Source organism: Lynx rufus, unplaced genomic scaffold, assembly GCF_022079265.1.
Source record: "Lynx rufus isolate CCGP_SWC_20201006 ecotype Redwood Valley unplaced genomic scaffold, mLynRuf1.p SCAF_1, whole genome shotgun sequence".
NCBI classification, from domain to species: domain Eukaryota; kingdom Metazoa; phylum Chordata; class Mammalia; order Carnivora; family Felidae; genus Lynx; species Lynx rufus.
In genome coordinates, this window is record NW_025814823.1 from 178,979,032 (window position 1) to 179,001,210 (window position 22,179).

Here is a 22,179-nt window from a genome sequence, read left to right on the forward strand (position 1 = left end):
TCAGTCATCAAGTTAATATTTTAATGGAATATTTTTTGAGTTTCTTTATTTTGAGAGAGAAAGAGAGAGAGGGAGAGAGAGCAAGCGCAAGTGGGGGAGGGGCAGAGAGAGAGAGAATCCAGAGCAGACTCCGTACTATCAGCACAGAGCCCAGCGTGGGGCTGATCTCACAAAAGGTGAGATCACGACCTGAGTTGAAACCAAGTCAGACGCTTAAGCGACTGAGCCACCCAGGTGCCCCTAATGAAATATTTTTAAAAATTGCAATGTATGTAAAAAATATCAATCATGAACGAAATATCAAAATTTTAAATAAATGCTTTATGGGATGACGACATATGAAGCATCTGACAGATGGGATATGATCAACATATATATTCCTTCTCTCATCCCCCTCTCTGAGGCGAACATGATGTGGGCCCAGGCATACAGCTGCCTGCCATAGCTCTAAGGCAGCGGTCACCAAATCTGTCTGACTAGCTCGTGCATCTGGGAAAAGTCCCAAAGCACTAGCATTTTCCAGCTGTTTTCCCTTCACCGAAGGGTGAGCCCTGAGATGGCTGTTTTAAAACATCAGCAAAGGAGAATATTACCTAAGATGTTTTCATTTGCTTTTGGAGACACATCTACTCGGTGAAATTTAATAGCTGCTAAAGAGTTAGTTTGCTGACTAAACCTTTTTTATATATATGTAATTATTTGCTGCGGTAGCTGAAAGAATAAAGGTTTGCCTAGCTCAGCTCGCAATAGTGACAGAACATTGAGTCACCAAACCTTCCCTCCACTTCTGCTCCCCTACTCTTCTGCTGGGGGTTTGTCTTCTCATTTTATCACAGCTCAGTGGATTTGATTTCTCATTATTAGAGTAAGTGAAACCATCTATATTCTGAGGCTGGCTCGCTGAAACTTCTTCATGCTCAGTCCTTTTTCTTTGCCCTAATTCATTTCAGGCATGGATGGGGACCCGACAGAAGAGAGAATGTAAGTACAAAATGTTATTTGGTGAATGCTTGGCACAGGGAAAATCAGTGCAGGCTCTGTGGGGTGTGGGGGCCATGCCCATCTCAGACTTCATTGAAGCCCAACACAGGGAGCAAGGCCTGCGCACAGTAGGCCCTTAAATAGTGGTGCCTGTGGGGTCTCCATCTTTTCCACCTGCCCACAGTGCTGCACTGCTTAGCTCTTGTTCCTTTAAGAGCTCCTGGGGTGGCTGGGTTCGTTGCAGCCCCTTCATCAGGTGGTAATTCACAAGATAAAGTAACAGTGATTGGAAGGAAGGATAAAAGGAGGGGTGCCCAAGAGTCTGGGCCGTACAGCAAAGTTGACAAGGCCTCTGTTTTCCCTTTTAATAAGTCCATGACCTGAACAAGTGAGGTAATACCAATTATTTAATTCCTGCTAAGTGCACGTTGGCAAGCTAGTGACTTTTAGGTGATGAGCTGTTTGCCTGGGAAATAGCAATGGAAGTTTTATGTCCAGTTTTAGCAATGAAAATCTCATGTCCCAGAAACCCCATCGGTCTCAGGTGGGGAAGAGGGACTGGGGCAGTTGGTCATCCCAGCTTCACACATGTTTTGCCTTTAACGACCCTATGAAGAATCATTATTTCTTTTTTACTATGAGGAAATTGAAGCTCAGAAGGGGTGAGATATTCATCACAAGTTGCACAGCTAGTAAGTAGTCAGGATTGGAATCCAGGTCTGTCTGATTTCCTCTATGCTATAAGCGCTCTGAAGGTGATTACATCCCTGCCACTATTCAAGGGCTCAGCCCACAAGTGCCTGCTATCTTGCAGCTCTGTGCTAGATACTCTGCTGGTTGGGATAAAGTGCTAAGCTATGAGAGACATGCAGACCCACACACAACACACAACAGACCCCCACACAATAGCATGTGATCATGGGATGAGCTCCGGAGGTGGAGAGAAGAAAGTGATCCATGGGGCTTGAGGAGTAGAAGTGACTTGTTAGAGGTGAGATTTATGGTGTCATTGGATGATGGGGAGAGCACAGAATAGAATCATCCTAAGAGAAAGCCAAGATGCATTGCAGCCTCAGGAATGTCCTGAGCAAAGGCAGGTGGGTGACCCTATGGGGACAGCAAGGACAACAGCTTGGTTGCAGAGCCAAGGGACAAAGGGACAAAAAGGGGACAAGATTGCAAGTGAAGGTAACTTTATATTCCTGAGTTTCCCAGGGTTGGGAAGGGTGGATGCTCATGCCATGAGAATCTGAGAGTTGCAGAAAGAAACAAGATATGGTTGCCATGGTGTTAAAGAGGGATTTCATCATTCCCTGAGCCCATGTGGGTTTAATTATGCAGCCCTTTGCTGGGACTCCCAGTTGGCCAAGTGGGATGAGTGATTCTGGCTGTGATCCTTCTTGTCTTGTCTCAATGGTAGGAGTCATGACAGCAAACTTTTACTGACCACTCCACATATACCAGGAACATGTAATAAGCAACTTAATACTTGCAACAACACTTTGAATAAGGTGGTCTTTCTTTTCCAGTGTGCTGGCCTAGCAAAACAAGTCCAGGTTGACAGGTGTGGCCTGCTAGTCAATGGCAAAATCGTTTCACCTCTCCAAACATCATTTCTCATCTGGAGAGTCTAGCAAATAGCTCCTCTCTTGCCTGTTTCGCAGGTTGCCTGGAGATAAATGCTGAGCAATGTAGACACGCCTTGTAAGCCACATGATATGCAAGGTGGAGTTGCTTTTAAGGGGAGTGGCCGAAAGAAGGCTGAGCCTTGGGTTAGACATATCAGGTGTCCAATCCATTTCTGTAACCCTTGGCAAGTTAGGACTCCTTCCTGAGCACCATGTTTCCATTTGTACAAAGAGGATGTTGAATTTTTAAAGGGTTGCTAGGAGAATTGGATGAGATATCGTGTGTAAATCTTTGAGGTACATCGTAGATACTGCCATCCTTGCTGTGTCTTTAGGCCCTCTCGGGCACCTCAGAACCTATTTTGTGTTAAGTGTGTAAGGAGAGTCTCAGGTTAGAGTGTCCTTAATGATTGTTTGTATTAAGAAATTATGAACCACTTAGCAAATTCTACTGTTCTCCACAATATATTATGGAGACATACAACTACTAAAGAAAGAAACAGAGACATTTATGTGATTGAGAAATGCAATTCTTTTAGGAATTGTGTTTTGATGATAGGTTAATACCTTTTTTTTTTTCCCCTTTACCAGGATGAAGATGACGGTATGTTCAGAAAAGCTTTCTTATAACTTATAACTCATTCCTTCATTTTTCTGCCCAGAATTCACATGGAATTATTTAGTACAGAAGCCCCATAGACATAATTATAATTGTTAAATTAGTGTTAAGTAGACATAGGTCAGTTGGTATACAGCATAACGATAATAAAATGGAATCATCTGGGTTCCCAAAGAGAACTGTTACTTTCATAAGTAATGGTGCAAATGACTTAATAGTACAGCAAAATTAAAAATTGCATATATGGCTTGATAGAAAAATTGCTAATATTTATGCCTTCTAACACAGGAGACGATCACTAACTGCAGATAAATGAGATAGCATAAAATTTGGCTTACATAAAACAAAACTTGTGAATCATTTCTGAAATTCATATGGTTTCCAACTGACAATTTTCTGCCAAGGTAGTGTTTCACAAATGAAAAAATAAATGCATATTATAGAGAATGATATAGAATGGCAACATTTTAATGAATTCTAAGGTAGTAAGTCATCTAGAAAAGTCCTGGGGTTGGGATTCCATTGTACCACTTCCTAATTATGTTGGATCTTTTGGATTTTTCTATCTCTCTGTGGACTAGCGGTTTCTAACTTGGGAGCAGTTCTGGAATGTTCCTTTGACACCTGGATGCTGACAAGCTGTTTAATTTTTCCTTTTCCCCCACAGTGCATCAAAGACCTTTGCCTCAGCCCACAATGCTCTCCATGAGCTCCAATACTTTTCCTTCCAGATCTGCCAAGCTATCGCCCAAGCACACCCTCCCATCACCTCACATGCCTGGAGCATTCTCTGAAAGGTCTGTGGTAACGTCATTCAGTGCTAACTTAACATCACCCCCAGGTCCACTCAAAAGAACTAATGTCTGGTGGGTTGGGAAAGAAAGAAATGAGCCAGTGGTAGTCAGGCCAGAACATTTTGGGTCTTCAGGAACAAAATCAAACTGAGCATAAGGACCCACACATGTTCATCCACTGCTATTCTTGGAGTCTCTGAGCTTGGGGTTGGAGGCATACAGAATTGACTGCCCCATGGTCACCGAGGCAGAATGGACCCTTGGGCAGGGTTTCAAGGGAATGTTTTCACTTGGTGAATTAAAATGAACACTCGAGAAACCCAATTAATTTAGGTGCTTGGAGTTCATCCAGATAGTGGATGCAAGGACCTAGCTGATGTGCGAATTCACTGCACAGGCTCTGTCCCCACAGGCCCACTTTCTCAATAGCAACAGTGTTTCTCAGGGCCCACGAACTGTGAGATCATGACCTGAGCTGAAATCGGACACTCAACCGGCTGAGCCACCCAGGCGCCCAACTTTAAAAACAATAGCCAAGTTTAAAAACAACCTTCCAATACCCTTTACAGGTTATGTTGTTTTGGCTGGTGGAGTCCGTTAGAATTTGGGGTAGTAGTGAGATGTGCCCCACCAGCCCCTCCTCTTTGCTCAGTTGCCGCAGCTACAGGGAGAACTGGCCGTAGTCATGAAGGAAGCAGCATTGTCGGCGGGTTTCTCTAACCCACCTTCCCCATCAGCCTCTTCAGCCCAGCGCAACTCAATTCAGTTCTTTTCTGTCTCCGCAGTAACAGTGGTTTTCCGCAGAGTGCCTCCCTGCCGCCATACTTCTCTCAAGGTTTGTACTCTGGGCTCTAGTGACCTACTCCTGGCAACATGCCTCCATGACTGGATTCCTAACCTGTCCCAAAGCCTTTGGGCAAAGGTTCGGTTATTTCCTAAAAGCTGGAAAATCTGTTTTCTCACTCAGTACTTAATTCAGTTTCTGTGGTGTGCCAAGGGCTGTTGGAATGTGAGGATGCTACACACACACACACACACACACACACACCCCACCTCAGAAAGGCAGCCTTGGCCTTCATCTTCCCACATAGAGGTTTTCCTCCCTGCTCTTTTTACATGGTGCTCAGGGTAGTGCTTGGCTTGCTCTGTAGTTTTAGGTTTCTATAATGAGTCCACCCTTGAGTTGTGTTGAGGACCGTGTTTAAAATGCAGATTACGAAAATGAACCCCCCCCCCCAAGATTCTGATTCAGTAAGTCTGGATGAGGAGCTGCATTGTTAATAATACCTTCTCTGGTGTCCATGACAAGTTTTGCTGACAGTGCTCTGAAACTTCAGTAGGAATACAGATGACTTGAGAATCATGTTAAAATGTAGATTCTAATTCAGTGGGTCTGGGGTAGGGTAGGAGATTCTGCATTTCTAGCAAGTTCTCGTGATGCTGATACTGTTGGTCCATGGACCACTTTGAGTAGCAGCAAAGGCCTACAAGGTAGGACTAAACTGTGTTTCTGTTTTAGCCTTAGGGACTTGCAAGTGATTGGCACATGCTAGGGACTTTTAAAAATGTTTCTTGAATGACCGAGTGTTAAATGACTGTGGAAAGTTACCCAGCTCTAGTAAATAGATTTTCTTCATTCCAGGAAACTTGCCTAGCGTTGCCAGATTTTCTGATTATTTTTTCAAGAAATACTGGAAGTGTGGCTTTTAATATGAAATTACCTGATTTTTAAAGGTTGACGTAAAAAAATTATGTTTATTTTTGAAAGAGAGAGAGAGAGAAAAGGAGGGAGGGAGGGGCAGAGAGAGATGGGACACAGGGTCCAAAGCAGTCTCCAGGCTCTGAGCCGTCAGCACCGAGCCTGGCATGGGGCTTGAACTCGTGAACTGTGAGATCATGAGCTGGAGCTGAAGTCTGATGCTTAAGTGACTGAGCCACCCAGGTGCCCCCATAAAGGTTGACTTGAAAATTTTTTAAGTGCTGTGAGGAACAACCCTCTCCCCCCTTTTTGGTCATAGTACACATATAAGAACACCGGTGTGTGTTATAAATAGAAAAGCATATTAGTACTTGAATCATTGCTCAAGAGTGAAGACTTTTTTTAGGAGCACATCTATTACACTCAGTTGAATACATTATCCCATGTATGTGTGAGATCCTATTGCTGACACCAATGAAATCCATTATGTTTTTTAATGCTTCCTAAGCATTTGAGGGTATAGTGACTACTATGTGGTTTCTGCCATTGCCCTCACATCTCTCAGTTTTCCATAGTGTCCACAACTCACTGCGTTTTGTGAACCCACATTGTGTTACTTGCCTGGCTTCTGCAGGCATCTAAGCTTCAGACACTTCACTTATAGCCGTGTCTCTCAAAGTAAGTTCCACAGACACCCAGTTTTAGGGTTGGTGTTGGGGATTCTTGATAAAATAATATAGTAATATGATCTGGAGAGGAATGCTTACCTTAATCAAAATTGATCCTTTTTCCCCTAAGACTGGTAGGACACCTGGTCCTCAGTCTTCTCCATTGGTTGCTCCAGTGTTAGAAAGATAAAGAATGGTCTGTGTATTACCCAAAAACCCACTCCAGCTCCCTTGAAGATCTCAATAGTAAGGGCAGTGTGTGGATGCAATAAAAAGTAGTATATTTTCTGCTGCAAATATGACTTTATGGTGCTGACCTGCAAATGCAGAAGTAGAAAGAGAATAATTCCATGCAGGATAGGCTTTGGTTATATTTGTTAACTATTGCATTCATTCAATACACAATATAAAAGCCCCTGCCATGTTGGACTGCGAAGGTGGGGATAGGGAAAATCTGTTTAGGCCGTGGGAGGCTTAAGAAGGAAGATCAACAGTTCAGGGCCATCTGATCTGCTTATTTAGAAGGAGGCAATGAACGCCAGGGTAAACAATTACACCAGTATGGCTCAGGGCACTTCAGCCCTTCCCATGTAATTCTCCTCACTCAGCAACCCGGGCAGGCATATTGTAGATGGCAGAACAACCCCACTGCAGAACCACTTGGAGTGCTTGTCAAATGCAGACTGGGTGGTTCAAATTCTCCCTGGGATTCTTATGCCCAGTAATGTTTGGGAATCACGGGTTGAAGTCCTGACTCTGCCGCTAGGAGCACACGATTCATTCAGACTCTCTGTTTCCTCATACTCAAAAAGAAGGGAATACCCGTCTTGCGGTGTTGCTGTGAAGATAAAAGGAAGGGTCCATGAGTGCCTTACTCAAGGCCTGGGCAGCATAGTGTTGAAAAAATATTTGTTGAATAAATGAATGAATGACACATGAATAATTCAGAGAACATTCGGCTCACACAATTTTTCAGTTCTTAACAGCCATCCTGGCATATAGAAAACAGCCTTGGCAATTACAAATCAACACAATCAAACCTTTCCTGAGTTTAGGAAACACCCTCAGAAAGTTTCGGGGAACCGTAAACGAGAAAATACCATGTTAGGGAAGTTTACAGGTGCCTAACAAAGGCTTCCTCATTGATCAGGTAGTTGGTAAGGGCTTCTGTGAGAGCTGAACACTTCTACCTCTTGAGAAAATTCAGTAAAGAACAGTAGGTAGCAAACTGGTTCTAGAAACTGACAGTATTTTCAAGGTAATTTCACTTTGTCTTAGGTAATTTACATTTCTTTTTGTGTAAACAATGAGAACATAATCATCTTTATTACTGCATTATCATCCTATCAGTGGTTGGGAACCCCTTCTGGATTGCTGGAGTCTGTAAAATCTGAAAAATGTGATGATTATATTTAAACTACGGTGACTTTTTCATTACTGGACTAGTTATTTTATATTATGTAACATTCCCGTGTAAGAAATCACTCACATTTGTGGAACTATTCTCAAAGTTTCACTGGTATGTCCACAGAACAATGCCTGCACAGCCAACAGCCCTTGTGTGTGTGTGTTTTTAAGGTTTATTTATTATTTTTGAGAGAGTGCGAGCGGGGGAAAGGGCTGAGAGAGAGGGAGACACAGAATCCGAAGCAGGCTCCAGGCTCTGAGCTGTCAGCACAGAGCCCAGTGTGGGGCTGGAACTCACGAACTGTGAGATCATGACCTGAGCTGAAGTGGGACGCTTAACCGACTGAGCCACCCAGGCCCCCTGCCCTTGTGGTTTTGAACAGGTGAAAATTATTTTTGAAGCTATGGCTTTTTAAAGTGTTTCTAAAGTGCTGGGAACAATTGCAAGGGCATTTTAGGGGGGAAATGTGTGATGACAGAAAATGAAAAATAGCTTACAGCAAATTAACTTTCAAAATGTTATACTTTTGAAGGCCTTGGCAATAGACCACCTCCCAGAACTGAAAGCAGAAACTTTTCCTTACCAGTTCCAAACAAACCTCGACCACGGTCTCCTGGGGAAGAAGAGGTAATAAAGCACATGTTTTCGTGTTATTTTATTTTTTCCCCAGCAAATAACCAAAGCTCCCATTGTATACTCCTTTGTATTTTTATTATTATTTAAATTACCTTTAATTTTTTTTTAGTGAAAAAAAAAATTAAAGGGGAGGATCCAAATGAAAAATATGTTCTTTTTCCTTGGTATTTTTCCAGGCTCTTCCAATAGCAAATGTGTGCTTTGTATTTAATGAGAAAAATAATCCTATTCTTCATTTGTCTTCTAGTTTATGACCTTGAGTAAGTCACTTAACTGCTCATTAACCCCAATTTTTTATTAAATATACTATAGTAAACTGAAGAAATTATACATCTCTATCTTTCCTGATTAAAGGTTCCATTATATATGGAATGCTTATTCACAACTACCTTTACAACCATGATAAAAAGCAGTTCATGCAAAATATCTTCTATTTAGCCCCACCTAAGTGATTCTATATTCAAATTAAGAAAGCAAATGTTTCAAACCTCATGGAATTGAGGTGGTGATTTATGAAAATGATTACTTGGAGGCTTTTCTTTTCGCTTACACATATAACTGCAAAATTTATTCAGTTTTTAAAAATTTACATTTTCAGAACTCATTAAATGAAGAGTGGTACGTTTCTTATATTACCCGACCAGAGGCGGAAGCTGCTCTTAGAAAGATAAACCAGGTACTGTGCCAAAGTTTATTTTTAAGTAGTTATAAATATTAATGGGAGGAGAAAAAAGGAGCTGTCTTTTATTGAGCACCAATTATGGGCTAGGAATTCTGCTAGGTGATATTCATGCTGTTATACCAAAGGGACCCATTAGTAGCAGATTTACACCCACCAGCATCCATAGCAATGATTCCCAGGATCTGGGAAAAATCTAAATTAAGGCAGTCATTTGGCTGGCAGAATCCAAGGAGCTTCTATTAACAAAAAGCATCTGTCTTGTCACAGGAAGCATACCTTATCAAAAGGAGGTCCTTTCCCCCAAACTTCTAACATCTTACCGTTAGCATCTTCATTTTTAATATACAACTGCCATCCACATTGATGTGAAGGGATCCATTATGGAGACAGGCGGCAGCAAGTTTTTGCCCTTTCCCCTAGAAATTTCTAGCTGTTCTTAACCAGATTTCCTGTGATCTGGCACTGAATCTTAACCTTAAATCTATTTATCAGAGAAAGAAGAGCAAAGATCCTTCATCTCTCACATCTTGAGTCTGTAGGAATAGTTCTCAATCTTCGCTGCACATTTAAGTCACCTGAGAAACTTCAAACATTCTGATTCCTGGATTTCACCTGGAGAGATTCTGATTTATTTAGTCAGGCATTTTGTGTGGGTTCTGGGTCTCCAAAACTCTAAATTCTAAATTCTAGGCTGTGAATCACTGGTCCACAGGTGTATTTGTTGAACAGAAGATATTCTGAATGGAATTTACTCAACTGGAATAAGAAGAACAAAGGAAAGCCATTATTGCAGATTGAAGGCTCTTTAAAGCCATCATGATTCAGTATACAAAGCAGGGAATGGTTTAAACACTGCCTTACTAATTAATCCTATTTTAATATTAGATCTTTACAGTACTAGTATTATGTACAATAATTTATGGAATGACATTTTATTTTATTTTTTTTTTAAATTTTTTTTTCAACGTTTTTATTTATTTTTGGGACAGACAGAGACAGAGCATGAATGGGGGAGGGGCAGAGAGAGAGGGAGACACAGAATCGGAAGCAGGCTCCAGGCTCTGAGCCATCAGCCCAGAGCCTGATGCGGGGCTCGAACTCACGGACCGTGAGATCGTGACCTGGCTGAAGTCCGACGCTTAACCGACTGCGCCACCCAGGCGCCCCTGGAATGACATTTTAAAGTACAGGACAAATCACACTATTTCAGTAAATAGGAAAAAAAGGTGATAAGAACGCAAGACAGTTCACATTTGTTTATGTTCAGATATTTAATGGTGAACATTTTATGTGGAGATCACGAGGTTTTAAAATGGATGAATGTCATAGGCATTTGGGTGTTTTCTGACTTTGGCTGTGGAAAGTAAGGGTTAGAGAATTAGTTCCCAGGAGTAGGAAGATAAATCTTTAGTTAACCAATAAAGTCCTTATTTTGTCTGGCCCTTTGTCCACTCAACCACCTATAATTTGTTTTATAACTGAAAAAAAAAAAAGCGACTTCTTTTTTATCAGGAGACTTCAAAAAGTCTCTTTGGAATTTGGAAATTTCTCTGATACAATCTTTGCTGCCTCTTGACAACCAAGAAATCTGTGACACATGGGGCTGTAACGGTTCAGGGCACTAAATGTTCACTGTCTTGGCAACTGGTAAGTTTCCAGATCTCTCGAGGCTTGTCTACTGCTCTTACAGGCAACAGAAGTATTGCCATTTATTGCTCATGTAATAATAAGAATTTATTCTTTTAGGATGGCACTTTTCTCGTCAGAGACAGCTCTAAAAAAACAATAACCAATCCGTATGTCCTCATGGTGTTGTACAAAGATAAAGTTTACAACATCCAGATCCGTTACCAAGAGGAAAGCCAAGTTTACTTGTTGGGAACTGGACTCCGAGGTAAAGAGGTAAGGAATTTCAGTTGTAAAATGTACCCAAATCCTTGTTTATGCTATTCTGCATACCTACCTCTATGGAAACTTGCTGTAACATTCTTTGGGGGTTCCTACTCTCCGGCAACTTTACAGAGTTAAATCACATTGGTGAAGCCCTTCCTTTACTGGAAGGAAATAAAACAAAGTAACAATAGCTACCTCTACCATGGAGTCTTTCTTATATCTTCTACTCCAACTAGTCTAAAATCACATGTGTAAGTTTTAAAATTAAAAAAATTAACATTTAAATTAAAAAAATATATAATTAGATGGTATCAGAGATAAGCCCCCTCTTTCATTCACCTCTGTAACATAATTTTAATGTAAGATTGCAGCGTATTTACAAGGCTGTATTTTAAAATTGACATCTGGAAAAGAGTAAAAAATGGAATTCTTGTTGTGGTGATTAATTCAATACTTGGGTCATTTCTCACTTGAAAGAAATTTTCCTCTGTTTGGTCAATGTTTATGCTAATTAGTTTTTGGATGGTAATCAAAAAAACTGCTTCTGCAAGGAAGCTAACAGCTAAACTTAAGCCCCAAACATGTTCTTTAAGTTCAAAGGTCCAAGAGGAGGATCAGTCGAATCAAACATTTCCAGGATGAAAAACAGCTAGCCCTTAGACTCTACTCCAAAGTTACGATCATGTAAATGAGTGGAAAAAAACATGTGATTCTGGTCAAATGTTTCAATCACTAGTTCAGTGTGGCTAGAGCTGCATCGTTGCTGTAGAAGCAGAGAGATAGATGTCTGCCCTCCAGAATTTGTCAGTCTGGTGTGGAAAAACAGAAGTGCTCATCACAGGCCGCAGCCCTGGAAGGCGGCATCCAGCAGAGTGGTCTTGGAGGAAGCGCATAATCCTGTCTGGGGACCCGATGTGATTCTGACCCATGTCTAGGAGGCTCGATGGGCTGTATTCCAGCCTGGCCATCAGGGATAACGTGATAAAGGCAATGGGTGTGCAGACTTGGCTGCAGAGTCCTGGGGAGTGTAGAGATGACAGTGAAGGCACAGCAGAGAGATCATGCAGGAACCGTTGTGCAATGCTACAGGTTATCACCTCCAGACACGGGGACACTGTCTGCCCTCCTGATTCCTTATAGCTCCTCCCACTATTAGTGATTAAGAGTGAAGTAGGGATACAGAAACCAAAATCAAAAACACAAACAGAGCAATTCTAAGGCAAAGGTATCACAGTTAGACCTCCTATATATTTATGACCCCCATGAAGTTAAAATATATATATACATACACACAAATATTTACATTGTCTTTTATCCATAATTTGTTGGATGTTGAAAAATTATTTTTTCAAAGTTCTGTAGAGAAATCATGAAAATATTTGCCAAATTCTACATAGTTTTCCTCGCCATCCTCATAACTGAAGAGGTAGGATCTTATGCAGATAAAAAAAACAAACAAACTGAGAGTGAAATTCAAATGCTTGGCTTCTTGGGGCGCCTGTTTGGCGCAGTCGGTTAAGCGTCCGACTTCAGCCAGGTCACGATCTCGCGGTCCGTGAGTTCGAGCCCCGCGTGGGGCTCTGGGCTGATGGCTCAGAGCCTGGAGCCTGTTTCCGATTCTGTGTCTCCCTCTCTCTCTCTACCCCTCCCCCGTTCATGCTCTGTCTCTCTCTGTCCCAAAAATAAATAAACGTTGAAAAAAAAAAATTAAAAAAAAAAAAACAAAAAACAAAACAAACAAAAAAAAACAAATGCTTGGCTTCTCTACTCATTCCAACGTTGACTTATCTCCTTATTTTGAATTTTTAGGACTTTTTGTCTGTGTCAGATATCATCGACTACTTCAGGAAAATGCCACTTCTGCTCATTGACGGGAAAAACCGAGGCTCCAGATACCAGTGCACGTTAACGCATTCTGCGGGTTATCCCTAGCAAGTTAGCCAAGCCAACGAGGAAGCTTCCTCCTGGCTATGCTGCCATCAGGGGAAGAACAGTCAACCTTGCTGAAGGGACCAACACTTAGGACTGGATCGAACCCCTCAACGTGAACACAGCGTTTTGACCTTTCGCATAAAAAAGTGTTTGAAATGAAGACTGTCAAATATCTCCTAATTTATTTATTCTTCTTCAATGTTTGTGAAGTGCATGATGTTCACACTTGAAGTCTAGTAGGGGCCTGTAATAACTCATTTAAAAAATGTGTATTTTGGAATACCCGTTTCGAAGTACAGTAGTTTACACGGTGACAGAAATAATTTGGAGCAAGTTTAAAGACACTGCAACAAATAGTTTTTGGTATCACATAAACTGATTTTTTTTATAGCCAAACCTTTGTTAGTCGGAGGCAATCATGGGTTTTATATATATAATTTGAAAATTTCTAAAATTCACTTTCTCGGCAGCAATAATTTAAGAGGCTTCAAACTACTTCATTTCATTCTTTCTTATTTGATGTCTTTTGCTGGGGGGATTTTTGTGTACTTTTTTATGAAAAGGTAAATGCATGATGGGATAACTTCCTAGGATTAAAATGAATTTACCTTTTGCTTTACTTCTGTGTCCCTAAAACTATTAACTCTGTTTAGGCCCTGCTCTTGCATTTTAGTTTTAAAGAAAACTTAAGCTACAAATACCAGAAGAAATCATTTTACATTTAGAGATGAGGCTTGGGTGTCAAATAGATCTGATGTAAGTTCATCATATACCGACACTCACACCCCACCACCCCTGCACCTCCCACAACTCCAAAAGCATTTTCAAGTGATGCGGGTTTTACCAAAGTCTTACTGCAAAGATGAAAGAGCAATGCATATACACAGAAAAATGTGATCAGACTTTCCTATTAGAGGCCTTTCTTCTATCTCTTTTATCCCCTGACAACTCTACCTTAAAGCCCTTCCCATCATCCTTCCTAAAAAGGCTTTATAAATCCTTTGAAGCAATTCAGCTCTTGGCTTCAGCTTACATATCTCACTTAACACACAGTAGCAGGTGTTTAGCACAACAAAAACCAGGCACTCGGTTGTTCTTCATGTTTTCCCCTTTGGGGCCTTGATTATTATTCCACAACTTTTATTAACAACAAAAATTCTTGCCTTCTTGGCTTCATCTACGAGTTTTCGAGTGGCAAAAGGTATCCTGCATGTTCATTTTCATAAGCTAATTAATAGAACATAAGGGGGCTTGGAAGTCACGTGGGTAAAACTGATGGTTTGCTAAGATAACAAGTATGATGATGATAATGTTTCTTCATCAAGTTTCATCCTTACAAACTGGGAGTTCTCAGTTTAGGATCTGCAGCTTGGGAGTTCTAAAGCTGAAAAATCTGCATTCATATACAAGTTTACTCAAGAGGATTTCAACAAGCATTTATTTAGTGTCTATTCTATGTTAAACAAGGAGCTGGGTGGTGAGAATAGCAGACACTGGGAGCTGACCTTGCGTCATGCTTTACGGTACGCTATCCTTTATGCTTGAAAATCTCTACAATGAAGGAGGTAGTAGACTCCAAAGCAACGATTTGGTAGTGAATCATGTCGCCTGCCATGCCTCTACCCTCTTCTCCCTGCCATATGTAGACCAGCCTATAACAGAAGAGGATGAGGTCAATGCATAGAACTAGAACCAAGCTACAGACACGCGGGAAATTAGTAGAGTCCCTGAAATCTATTTCAACCATGTGGACTTCCAAACCACATGACCCAATAAATGCTTCAGTTAGCCTGAGCTGTTTTTGGCATTTGTTACCAGGAGAGATCTGATTAATACAAACTCTGTTTCCATCTGCTTACAATTTGGTTAACTCTCTTTCAAAATGAGCCAAATTCAAGCATAAAATAAAGGATAAGAAATGCCCCATGGCCAATTTCCTATGTTATATTCTTGTCACTAGTGAAATAGCCATTCCTTGAAACATTAAAACAATAAAACAGCCTTCAAGAATATTAAATGATTATTTACAATTCATATTTTTATTTTGTTTTTATCATATTAAATATATTAGTAAACTTAATTCTCCCCGATATGTGTTAATTCCACAATAAATAGTTATAAATTCACAACAAACAAAAAGAAATCAGACGGAAAAGCTGTTAGAAGCAAAGGACACATCTGATATTTTAGATTCATCAAAGAGGGGCGGTTTTCCTTCTGTTTCCTCTAAGTCATCTGTCTTCAGAGGATGATTAAAATGTAAAGTAAGGTCACAAAGCAGCAACTGGGAGAGCTCTGTGTAAAACAAAATAATAGAAGATACTATCTTGGAGCACATACATCAGAGACAACTATTATGACTTTCTTTTTAAAGATTTTATTTTTAAGCAATGTCTACACCTAACATGGGGCTCAGAACCACAACCCCAAGATCAAGAGTTGCATGGTCTACCGACTGAGCCCGCCAGGGACCCCTATTATTACTTTTAGTAGCTATTTCTCATTCTTAAGTTTTCTCCTAAGTGATTATTGATCGGACCACAATTAACTATGCCCCATTATGACAAAGTCAAATTTATGTACTATAAAATAAGCATGACATAAAAATTAGCTAGCAGGCTCTTTAGTTCAACTTGTACACTATCTTACTAAACTGCAACTTGAGTTATACACATTTGATTTATGCTTTTTTTAAACTTACTATTTTTATGCTATATATGTATACAGAATCAAATAGATCTATAAGGCATGTTACAAAAAATAGTTTGTATCTCCAAGAGGCAACCACTTTTAACTTTTCTTCTCGCTTATATTGCTTTTCTTGCTTTGTTGTTGTGTGTGTCTGTATTTAGTGTCTTCTGGCTTTGTTTGAGGGCAGGTTGGTATTTGCCTCCGTATCTTTAAATGACAGGTATATTTTATTTTTTCAATTGTAGCTATTATCTACCTGCTTCTGACTACAGAAGATTAAGATACAGCTCTTTTCACTCACCCCCACTCCCCTAGAGAGTACTTAAGAATACAATTTTTGCTAGCTCAATATTTAAAGGTTAAAAATTTTTGATTATATAAATATGCTTCACGGCTGAACTTTGCAGTACATTTCCCTTCTTGCATGGTACCACCCAATCACGGTTAATTTTTTTTCACTACTTAATTATCATAAATATATTCCAAATATATTTGTGCAGATCTCCTTTTGGTATAGTCAGATGCCTTAGCTGTCCAACTGTTGAAAAGTCTATCTTCTCCTAGAGCCTTCTGATCTACTCTGGTCTGGACTGACTGTTCTCTTGGACTGCTCAACTCCGTTCACCACTATCCCAGAGATTCTTTTCACCCCTCCCATGTGTGGAGTATCCTTTTTCCAGAATTTCGTTTCTTTCTCTTTTTGGTCTGCTACCTTGTTGGATGGAATAAGACCTCAGTAACTTCCTGAAGGCGGAAAACTTATGTGTGAAAATTTCTTTCTCTACACCAATGCTTAATAGTGACTATAGAAATCTAGATTGGAAATCATGTTTCTTCAGATTTTCAAAGGCCTTGCCACATTTTCTTCTAGCTTCCAGTGTTGCTGTGAGAATTTTCATGATTTTAGTTCTTAATCATTGTTTCTCTTTAGAAACTTCAAGGATCTGTTTTTCCAGAACAAAATTTCATAGTATTGTACCTTGGGGGTCTACTTTCAACCACTGTGTTGGGCTCTTTCATTATAGAAACTCCTCTCCTTCAGCTTTTTACATTTTTCTCAGATTATTTCTTTAATGAATTCCTCCCCATGCACTGTCTGTGTTCCTCCTTTCTAACACTGCTATCTACTGAATGTTGAACTTCCTTGACTGATCTTATCATTTTTTCTCCCTATAACTTTCCATCTATAATTGTTTTGCTCTACACTCTAGAGGATTGTTTTCATTTTATCTTTAAGCCCTTCTACAGAATTTATTTCTACTGTCGCACTTTTAATTTCCAAGAATTCCCTTCTCTAAACTATTTTGCCTAGGATCATGTTCCTGTTCCATGGACATAGCATCTTTTCTTACTTCCCTTTAGCTATTGACAGTTTCTTGGGAGTTTTCATCTCATTTCATGATTTCTGTGTCTTCCTCATTGACTGAATCTATGTATTGACTTTGTCTCTGCTTTTCATATTAGATGCTTCCATTAAGTATCTATTCCATCAGAGCTATCTGCTCATATTTAAGACTATGGCACTAAAGACTACTGGAAACTCTGTGCCTATGGTAGGCTATACTGGGAGGTGAGCTGGCTGGGTATTTTGTTGGGGGGAACTTCTGCTATCAGTACCTTTAGTTGTTTTTTGTTTGTTTGTTTGTTTGTTTCTCTCTGATTCCTGAAAGAAAAATCTGCTTGAGGGCATAAATCTGGCTGCCAAGGTTTTGTAGCCAAGTGGGAAAAGAAAGCTAGAGGGTCTTATAATTCAATATGTAAACTTTGTCCTAATACCCTTGTTTTCAGTATAATACTCTTTCCTTCAACTTGTGGCTAGTGGCTCCAGGCCAGAGAGCCTCTTAGGGAATAAGCCCAAGTTTTTTGTCCTAGAAAAGGAACAGTTGCCTAGTTATGCAGAGAAGGGAAGAGAACTTAGAGGTCTACAACTTCTTAAACATTTAACCAGCCTTCCTGTCCTTAGCTCCACCTCTACCCCTACTTGCCACCATGTATTGAGTCTTTGGGGTCGTTCATTGGCTTCACCCAGCCAGCTCACAGTTCAAATTTTTGGACATTTGGGTTCAGACTTTTCTGTTTACCTCAACTTGCTTTCTATTTCACTATTAACTTTTTTTGAGAGCTCTTTTCCTTGCTGATTTTTGTCTCTTTAAAATCACTTTAAATTTAAATCTCAAGTTTACTAGTGACTAGTTGTGTGACCTTGGGAAAGTTAGTTAACTTCTCTACCTGTTTCTGTAGCCATAAATGCCAATGGTAGAATTTCCTACCTCACAAGGTTGTAATGACAATTGAATCTGTTTATACAGGGCTCTTGGAAAAGTATCTGGATTATAATAAATGTTATGTGTCAGCTACTGACATTATTATTTAGAGAAGGAAGTGTGGCTGAAAGGAATGTTATTCATTTAATCTTCCATGTTTACCAGAAGTCCGCCCAAAAGTACTCTAGCTCTGCAAGTCCCCATATCCTAACTGCCTGACCTACCCCACAGCTTCTCAGGAACACAACCATCATATTTACTAGTTCTATTTTACTTCACAAAAGAATAATCCCCAAAGTAGAACAGTTAGATAATCAAGTTGTAGAGAAATCTAAAGATTCTCTGTTTAAAACATTTTTTTAATGTTTATTTATTTTTGAGGGACAGAGAGAGACATGGCACTAGTGGGGGAGGGGCAGAGAGAAAGGGAGACAGAGAGTCTGAAACAGGCTCCAGGCTCCGAGCTGTCAGCACAGAGCCTGACGTGGGGATCAAACTCACGAGCTGTGAGATCATGACCTGAGCCCAAGTCGGATGCTCAACCCACTGAGCCACTTAGGTGCCCCTAAAGCTTCTCTGTTTTAAATGAGGGCAAGCATCCAGAAAACAATTATTCATTTAATAAACATTTCCAAGAACTTATTATATCAAGGCACTGTGTTAATTGCCAGGAATACCCTTAAGGAGCTTACTGTTGAGCAGGGACAGGAAAAGTAAGTAAACATGCAATTATAACACAGTGTGACAGGTAATATGAAAAGGTAAGAGATAACATGCCTGCTTAAAAAAGTTTTTCCAATGTAAGTAACCTTGACTAATAAGTAGCAGTTAACCTGGTGGGGTGGAGGTGGGGGCAGAGCAGTGGGCATTTCAGAAGATGCATCTGTTAAGATACAGACACGAAAAAAGAGGAACTGTGTAGATGTGCAAACAGTTCAGTATGGCCGTAGCACAGTGTGCTGGGATAAAAGAATAAGATACTGGAGAGGTAGGCAGGGGCCTGATCTCAAGAGGTCTTATAGTCCATTCTAGAAGGTCTGGACTTTATTGTGGGGCAAGAGTGAGCTAATGAGTCACATTTTAGAAAGAAAATTCTTGCTGTATCATTGAGATTGGTTTCGAGAGACGATGAATGAAGCAAAGACAACCAGATTTCTTTAGATCAGATGCCTCAGAGCCTTTGTACTATGAATTTTGGAAAGAAATATACAGCATAAAGCACTTCTCAAATGTATCTGACCCTAAGAACATGGACTCTGTTCTTACTGCACAACACGTATTAATATGTCTTGAGACAGGAGGGTTCACAGATCGAAGTCTGGGAAATGCTGCCCTAGGAAGAACACGCAGAAGAAAACATAATAGGCACTCACTATTTGGTGCCTGACTAACAACCATTTCCTTCTTCTCGGTGGCACAACTTGATTCCATTTAGGTGATCCTCACCCCACCTCCAACAGTAAGTCCTGACGGGTCCAAACTGGTCTTGGCAGTCCCATTCCCCTTGACAGTGGCCGGTGCAAGCACATGCATTTGACACAATCCAGCCATGAAAGGAAAGGGAAAACATGCTGAAGGGATCTGGGAAAAGGCTTTTATAGAGACATGGGCAGATACAGTGTCTGTGGATGGCCACACCTGGAGGTAATGACTAGAAGTGATACACAGAGTGAACATAACAGAGCAGGAAAAGGGAAAGAACCTGATACAGGCAGCAGCCTTTAAAATTCTTTTTTTGTTTTTTTGTTTTTTATGATCACGGAGTATTTTATTGTTTTCCATAGTATAAGGCACTTATTTTGTTATGTGTTTTTTTTCTTTTAAACAAAAAGCAATCATAAGTGAATGCATTGGTAAATATCTATTATCAGAATGAGACACGCTCATCTACAAAATCATTTTCTATCTTAGCAGCTTTTAAAATTCGGAATTAATTCTGGGGCTACCCTACCTTGGATCCTTTTATTTCCTTACTGTATAAGCCACATTAAAGTGGTGTTTTGTTGTTTGTAGCTGAATTCCTTGTAACTGTCAGTTACAGAGAAGCTATCTTCAAATATCCAAGAGCTATCATAAGAAGAATAACTAAATATTTACTGAAGTTTCCCATTTAGAAATAGGACCAGGGGAAGGTCCCCTTCCAGGGGAAGGAAGAGGGGAACAGATTTCAGCTAGTCCATAAGGAAGAACTGTCTAAACAGGAAGAGGCTGAACTGGTGAGATAGGGGGTTCTCCAACACAGGAAATATTTGGTCAGGGATAGACTGTCCCTAAAAATACTCAATCATGGAAATTCTACATGTCTGGGGTAAAATAAGAGAATGTCTGTGAGGTCAATGACTAAACATCATGAACTGTAAGGTCTAATCCTACTCTATGAATCTGTTTAAAATGAAGTACCCTCAACTCACAGAATCAAACAGATTCATAATTTTTAATTTGGAAGGAACCTTAGGGGCTTAAAAAGATTAGTGGATGGAGGCAATGAATGTTGCAGAATGTGACACCATCGTGCAATAGTTTACTGAAGAGAAGGAAGAGAAGTAAATTTAGAGAGGTTAGACAAGAGCATAAGCTTGTTAGTGTCAAGGATGGGAATTCAAGTCGGCTAACTCCCAGGAAAATTCTCAAACACAATTTTTCTTTAGAGATCTAGTTCATATTACAATGTAAACATTTCTGAAAATTATAGAAATCCTAATTAGTAGGCAAAATTCAGTTATATCCCTGTAGAAGCACAATTTGGCTCTACTGTTGGTTTTATAACTACGGCATGCAAACATTTTAATTTGGTGGTTTCACACTTACCTTGCATCTTCTTCAACTCCAAAGAAATCGTGTTAATGTTTTTAATTATGGCTTCCATGTTTAGCTTATGGTCAGTAACATTATTCTTAAACATCTGATTTTAAAAGAGAAGCAAGATGAATAAATCAGAGGCATTTATGTGCACTTTGAAAACACTCAAATTTTCAAGTATTTCTAAAAGGAAAATCTGTTATTTCAGAACTGAAAGCATTGTGAACAAATATAATGGTGAGAATTCTAACATAGTAATGCATCAACTTGTTCATACTTTCCAAAGATTCATAGGATAAGGTTTCTTCTTTAATGCAACCAGATAACATGATGGGACCCTTACAACCGAAATGCAGATGTCCCCTGTTCAGAAGGCCTCAGCACTTATAAACTATCTTAGAATTAAGTAGTCATATAAAACCTTCTTTAATTTTGTTTACGTAAGACAGTGTATTTTTCTAACTTATTTTTGAAGGATAAAGTCCACAGTAAAACTCAAAGTAAGATTTAATTATAATTCATAAACTAACAAGATGGTAAAATGGCCACTTTTAATTTAATTTTGGGACATAGGGCAATACACTTTTTTAAAAAATCCTGGTTAACTGAAATGTGTAAATCAACAGGTTACAATGTTGCATGTATAGTACATATTTTTAACCAATTGCATCAGATACAAACACATAAACAGGTTTACTAAAAACTAATCTTAGCCACTGAAATGTCTCAAAAAGACTTGAAATAATAACCCACAATTAGCACACACAACTCCAGCAATGTAAAAGGCGAGTAATTATGGGTCAGGCTGCTTGTCCAAGATAATGAAAATAAACTAAACTTTAAGTCAATTTCTTGCCTCTGCTTTCTCCTGAGTCCAGAAATTCATCCTGTATCACTCACTTCAGAGCCACTACAAAGAAATAAAAATTTTGTTTTCCAAACAACGAATAAAATATACTTTGCACCCACCTACAAGCCCCTACAAGCCAAAAAGGGAATGGTAGTTGTTTTACTTGGTTGGGTATAGCAAATCAAAAGATTTATGTTTGAGGGAAAAAGAAAGATGACGGGAAGGGGAGGGGGAGAGGGAGGGAAGGGAAGGGAGGGAAAAGAAAGGAAGAGGAAGGGGTAGAGGAGGGGAAGGGAAGGGGAAGGAAATGAAGGGAAGGAAGGGAAAGGAGGGAAAAGGGAAAGAAAGGAAGGGAAAGGAAGGGGAAGGAAAGCAAGGGAAGGGAGAGATAGGGAAGGGAAGGGGATGGAAAGGATGAAATAACTTTAAACATGAAGAATAGGGGTGCCTGGGTGGCTCAGTTGGTTAAGCATCCGACCTCGGCTGAAGTCATGATCCCACCCTCAGTGAGTTAGAGCCTGCACTGGGCTCTGTGCTGTGAGCTCAGAGCCTGGAGCCTGCTTTGGATTCTGTTTCTCTCTCTCTCTCTCTCTCTCTCTCTCTCTGCCTCTCCCCTGTCTGTTGCTCTCTCAAAA

At 40.0% G+C, this 22,179-nt stretch overlaps 2 protein-coding genes across 4 annotated transcripts in view; one reads left to right on the forward strand and one right to left on the reverse strand.

Annotated features, from left to right (window-relative positions):
• LCP2 (lymphocyte cytosolic protein 2) overlaps positions 1-13,559 on the forward strand; it is a 47,023-nt gene extending 33,464 nt beyond the window's left edge. For all 3 annotated transcript variants that reach the window (XM_047091254.1, XM_047091268.1, XM_047091262.1), the window contains 8 exons: positions 951-981; positions 3,201-3,213; positions 3,896-4,025; positions 4,808-4,857; positions 8,330-8,424; positions 9,032-9,109; positions 10,862-11,017; positions 12,818-13,559. In XM_047091254.1, coding sequence (XP_046947210.1) covers positions 951-981; positions 3,201-3,213; positions 3,896-4,025; positions 4,808-4,857; positions 8,330-8,424; positions 9,032-9,109; positions 10,862-11,017; positions 12,818-12,940 — 676 coding nt within the window. In that variant the 3' untranslated portion in view covers positions 12,941-13,559. The remainder of the gene's footprint in view (positions 1-950; positions 982-3,200; positions 3,214-3,895; positions 4,026-4,807; positions 4,858-8,329; positions 8,425-9,031; positions 9,110-10,861; positions 11,018-12,817) is intronic.
• Positions 13,560-14,960: 1,401 nt separating this feature from the next.
• On the reverse strand, positions 14,961-20,797 carry CUNH5orf58 (chromosome unknown C5orf58 homolog). Its single transcript, XM_047091276.1, has 2 exons — positions 20,704-20,797; positions 14,961-15,235 (listed from the first exon to the last, which is right to left on the reverse strand). The coding sequence occupies exons 1-2, from the start codon at positions 20,795-20,797 to the stop codon at positions 15,084-15,086; spliced, it is 246 nt and encodes an 81-aa protein (XP_046947232.1). The 3' UTR covers positions 14,961-15,083.
• Positions 20,798-22,179: the final 1,382 nt, after the last annotated feature.

Excerpts from the sequence above, each read along its gene's own strand:
- CUNH5orf58 (XM_047091276.1), bottom strand. The coding sequence starts at position 20,797 with ATGTTTAAGAATAATGTTACTGACCATAAGCTAAACATGGAAGCCATA. Across the intron at positions 15,236-20,703 it reads GGAGTTGAAGAAGATGCAAG|AGCTCTCCCAGTTGCTGCTT; the intron begins GTAAGTGTGAAA and ends TGTTTTACACAG.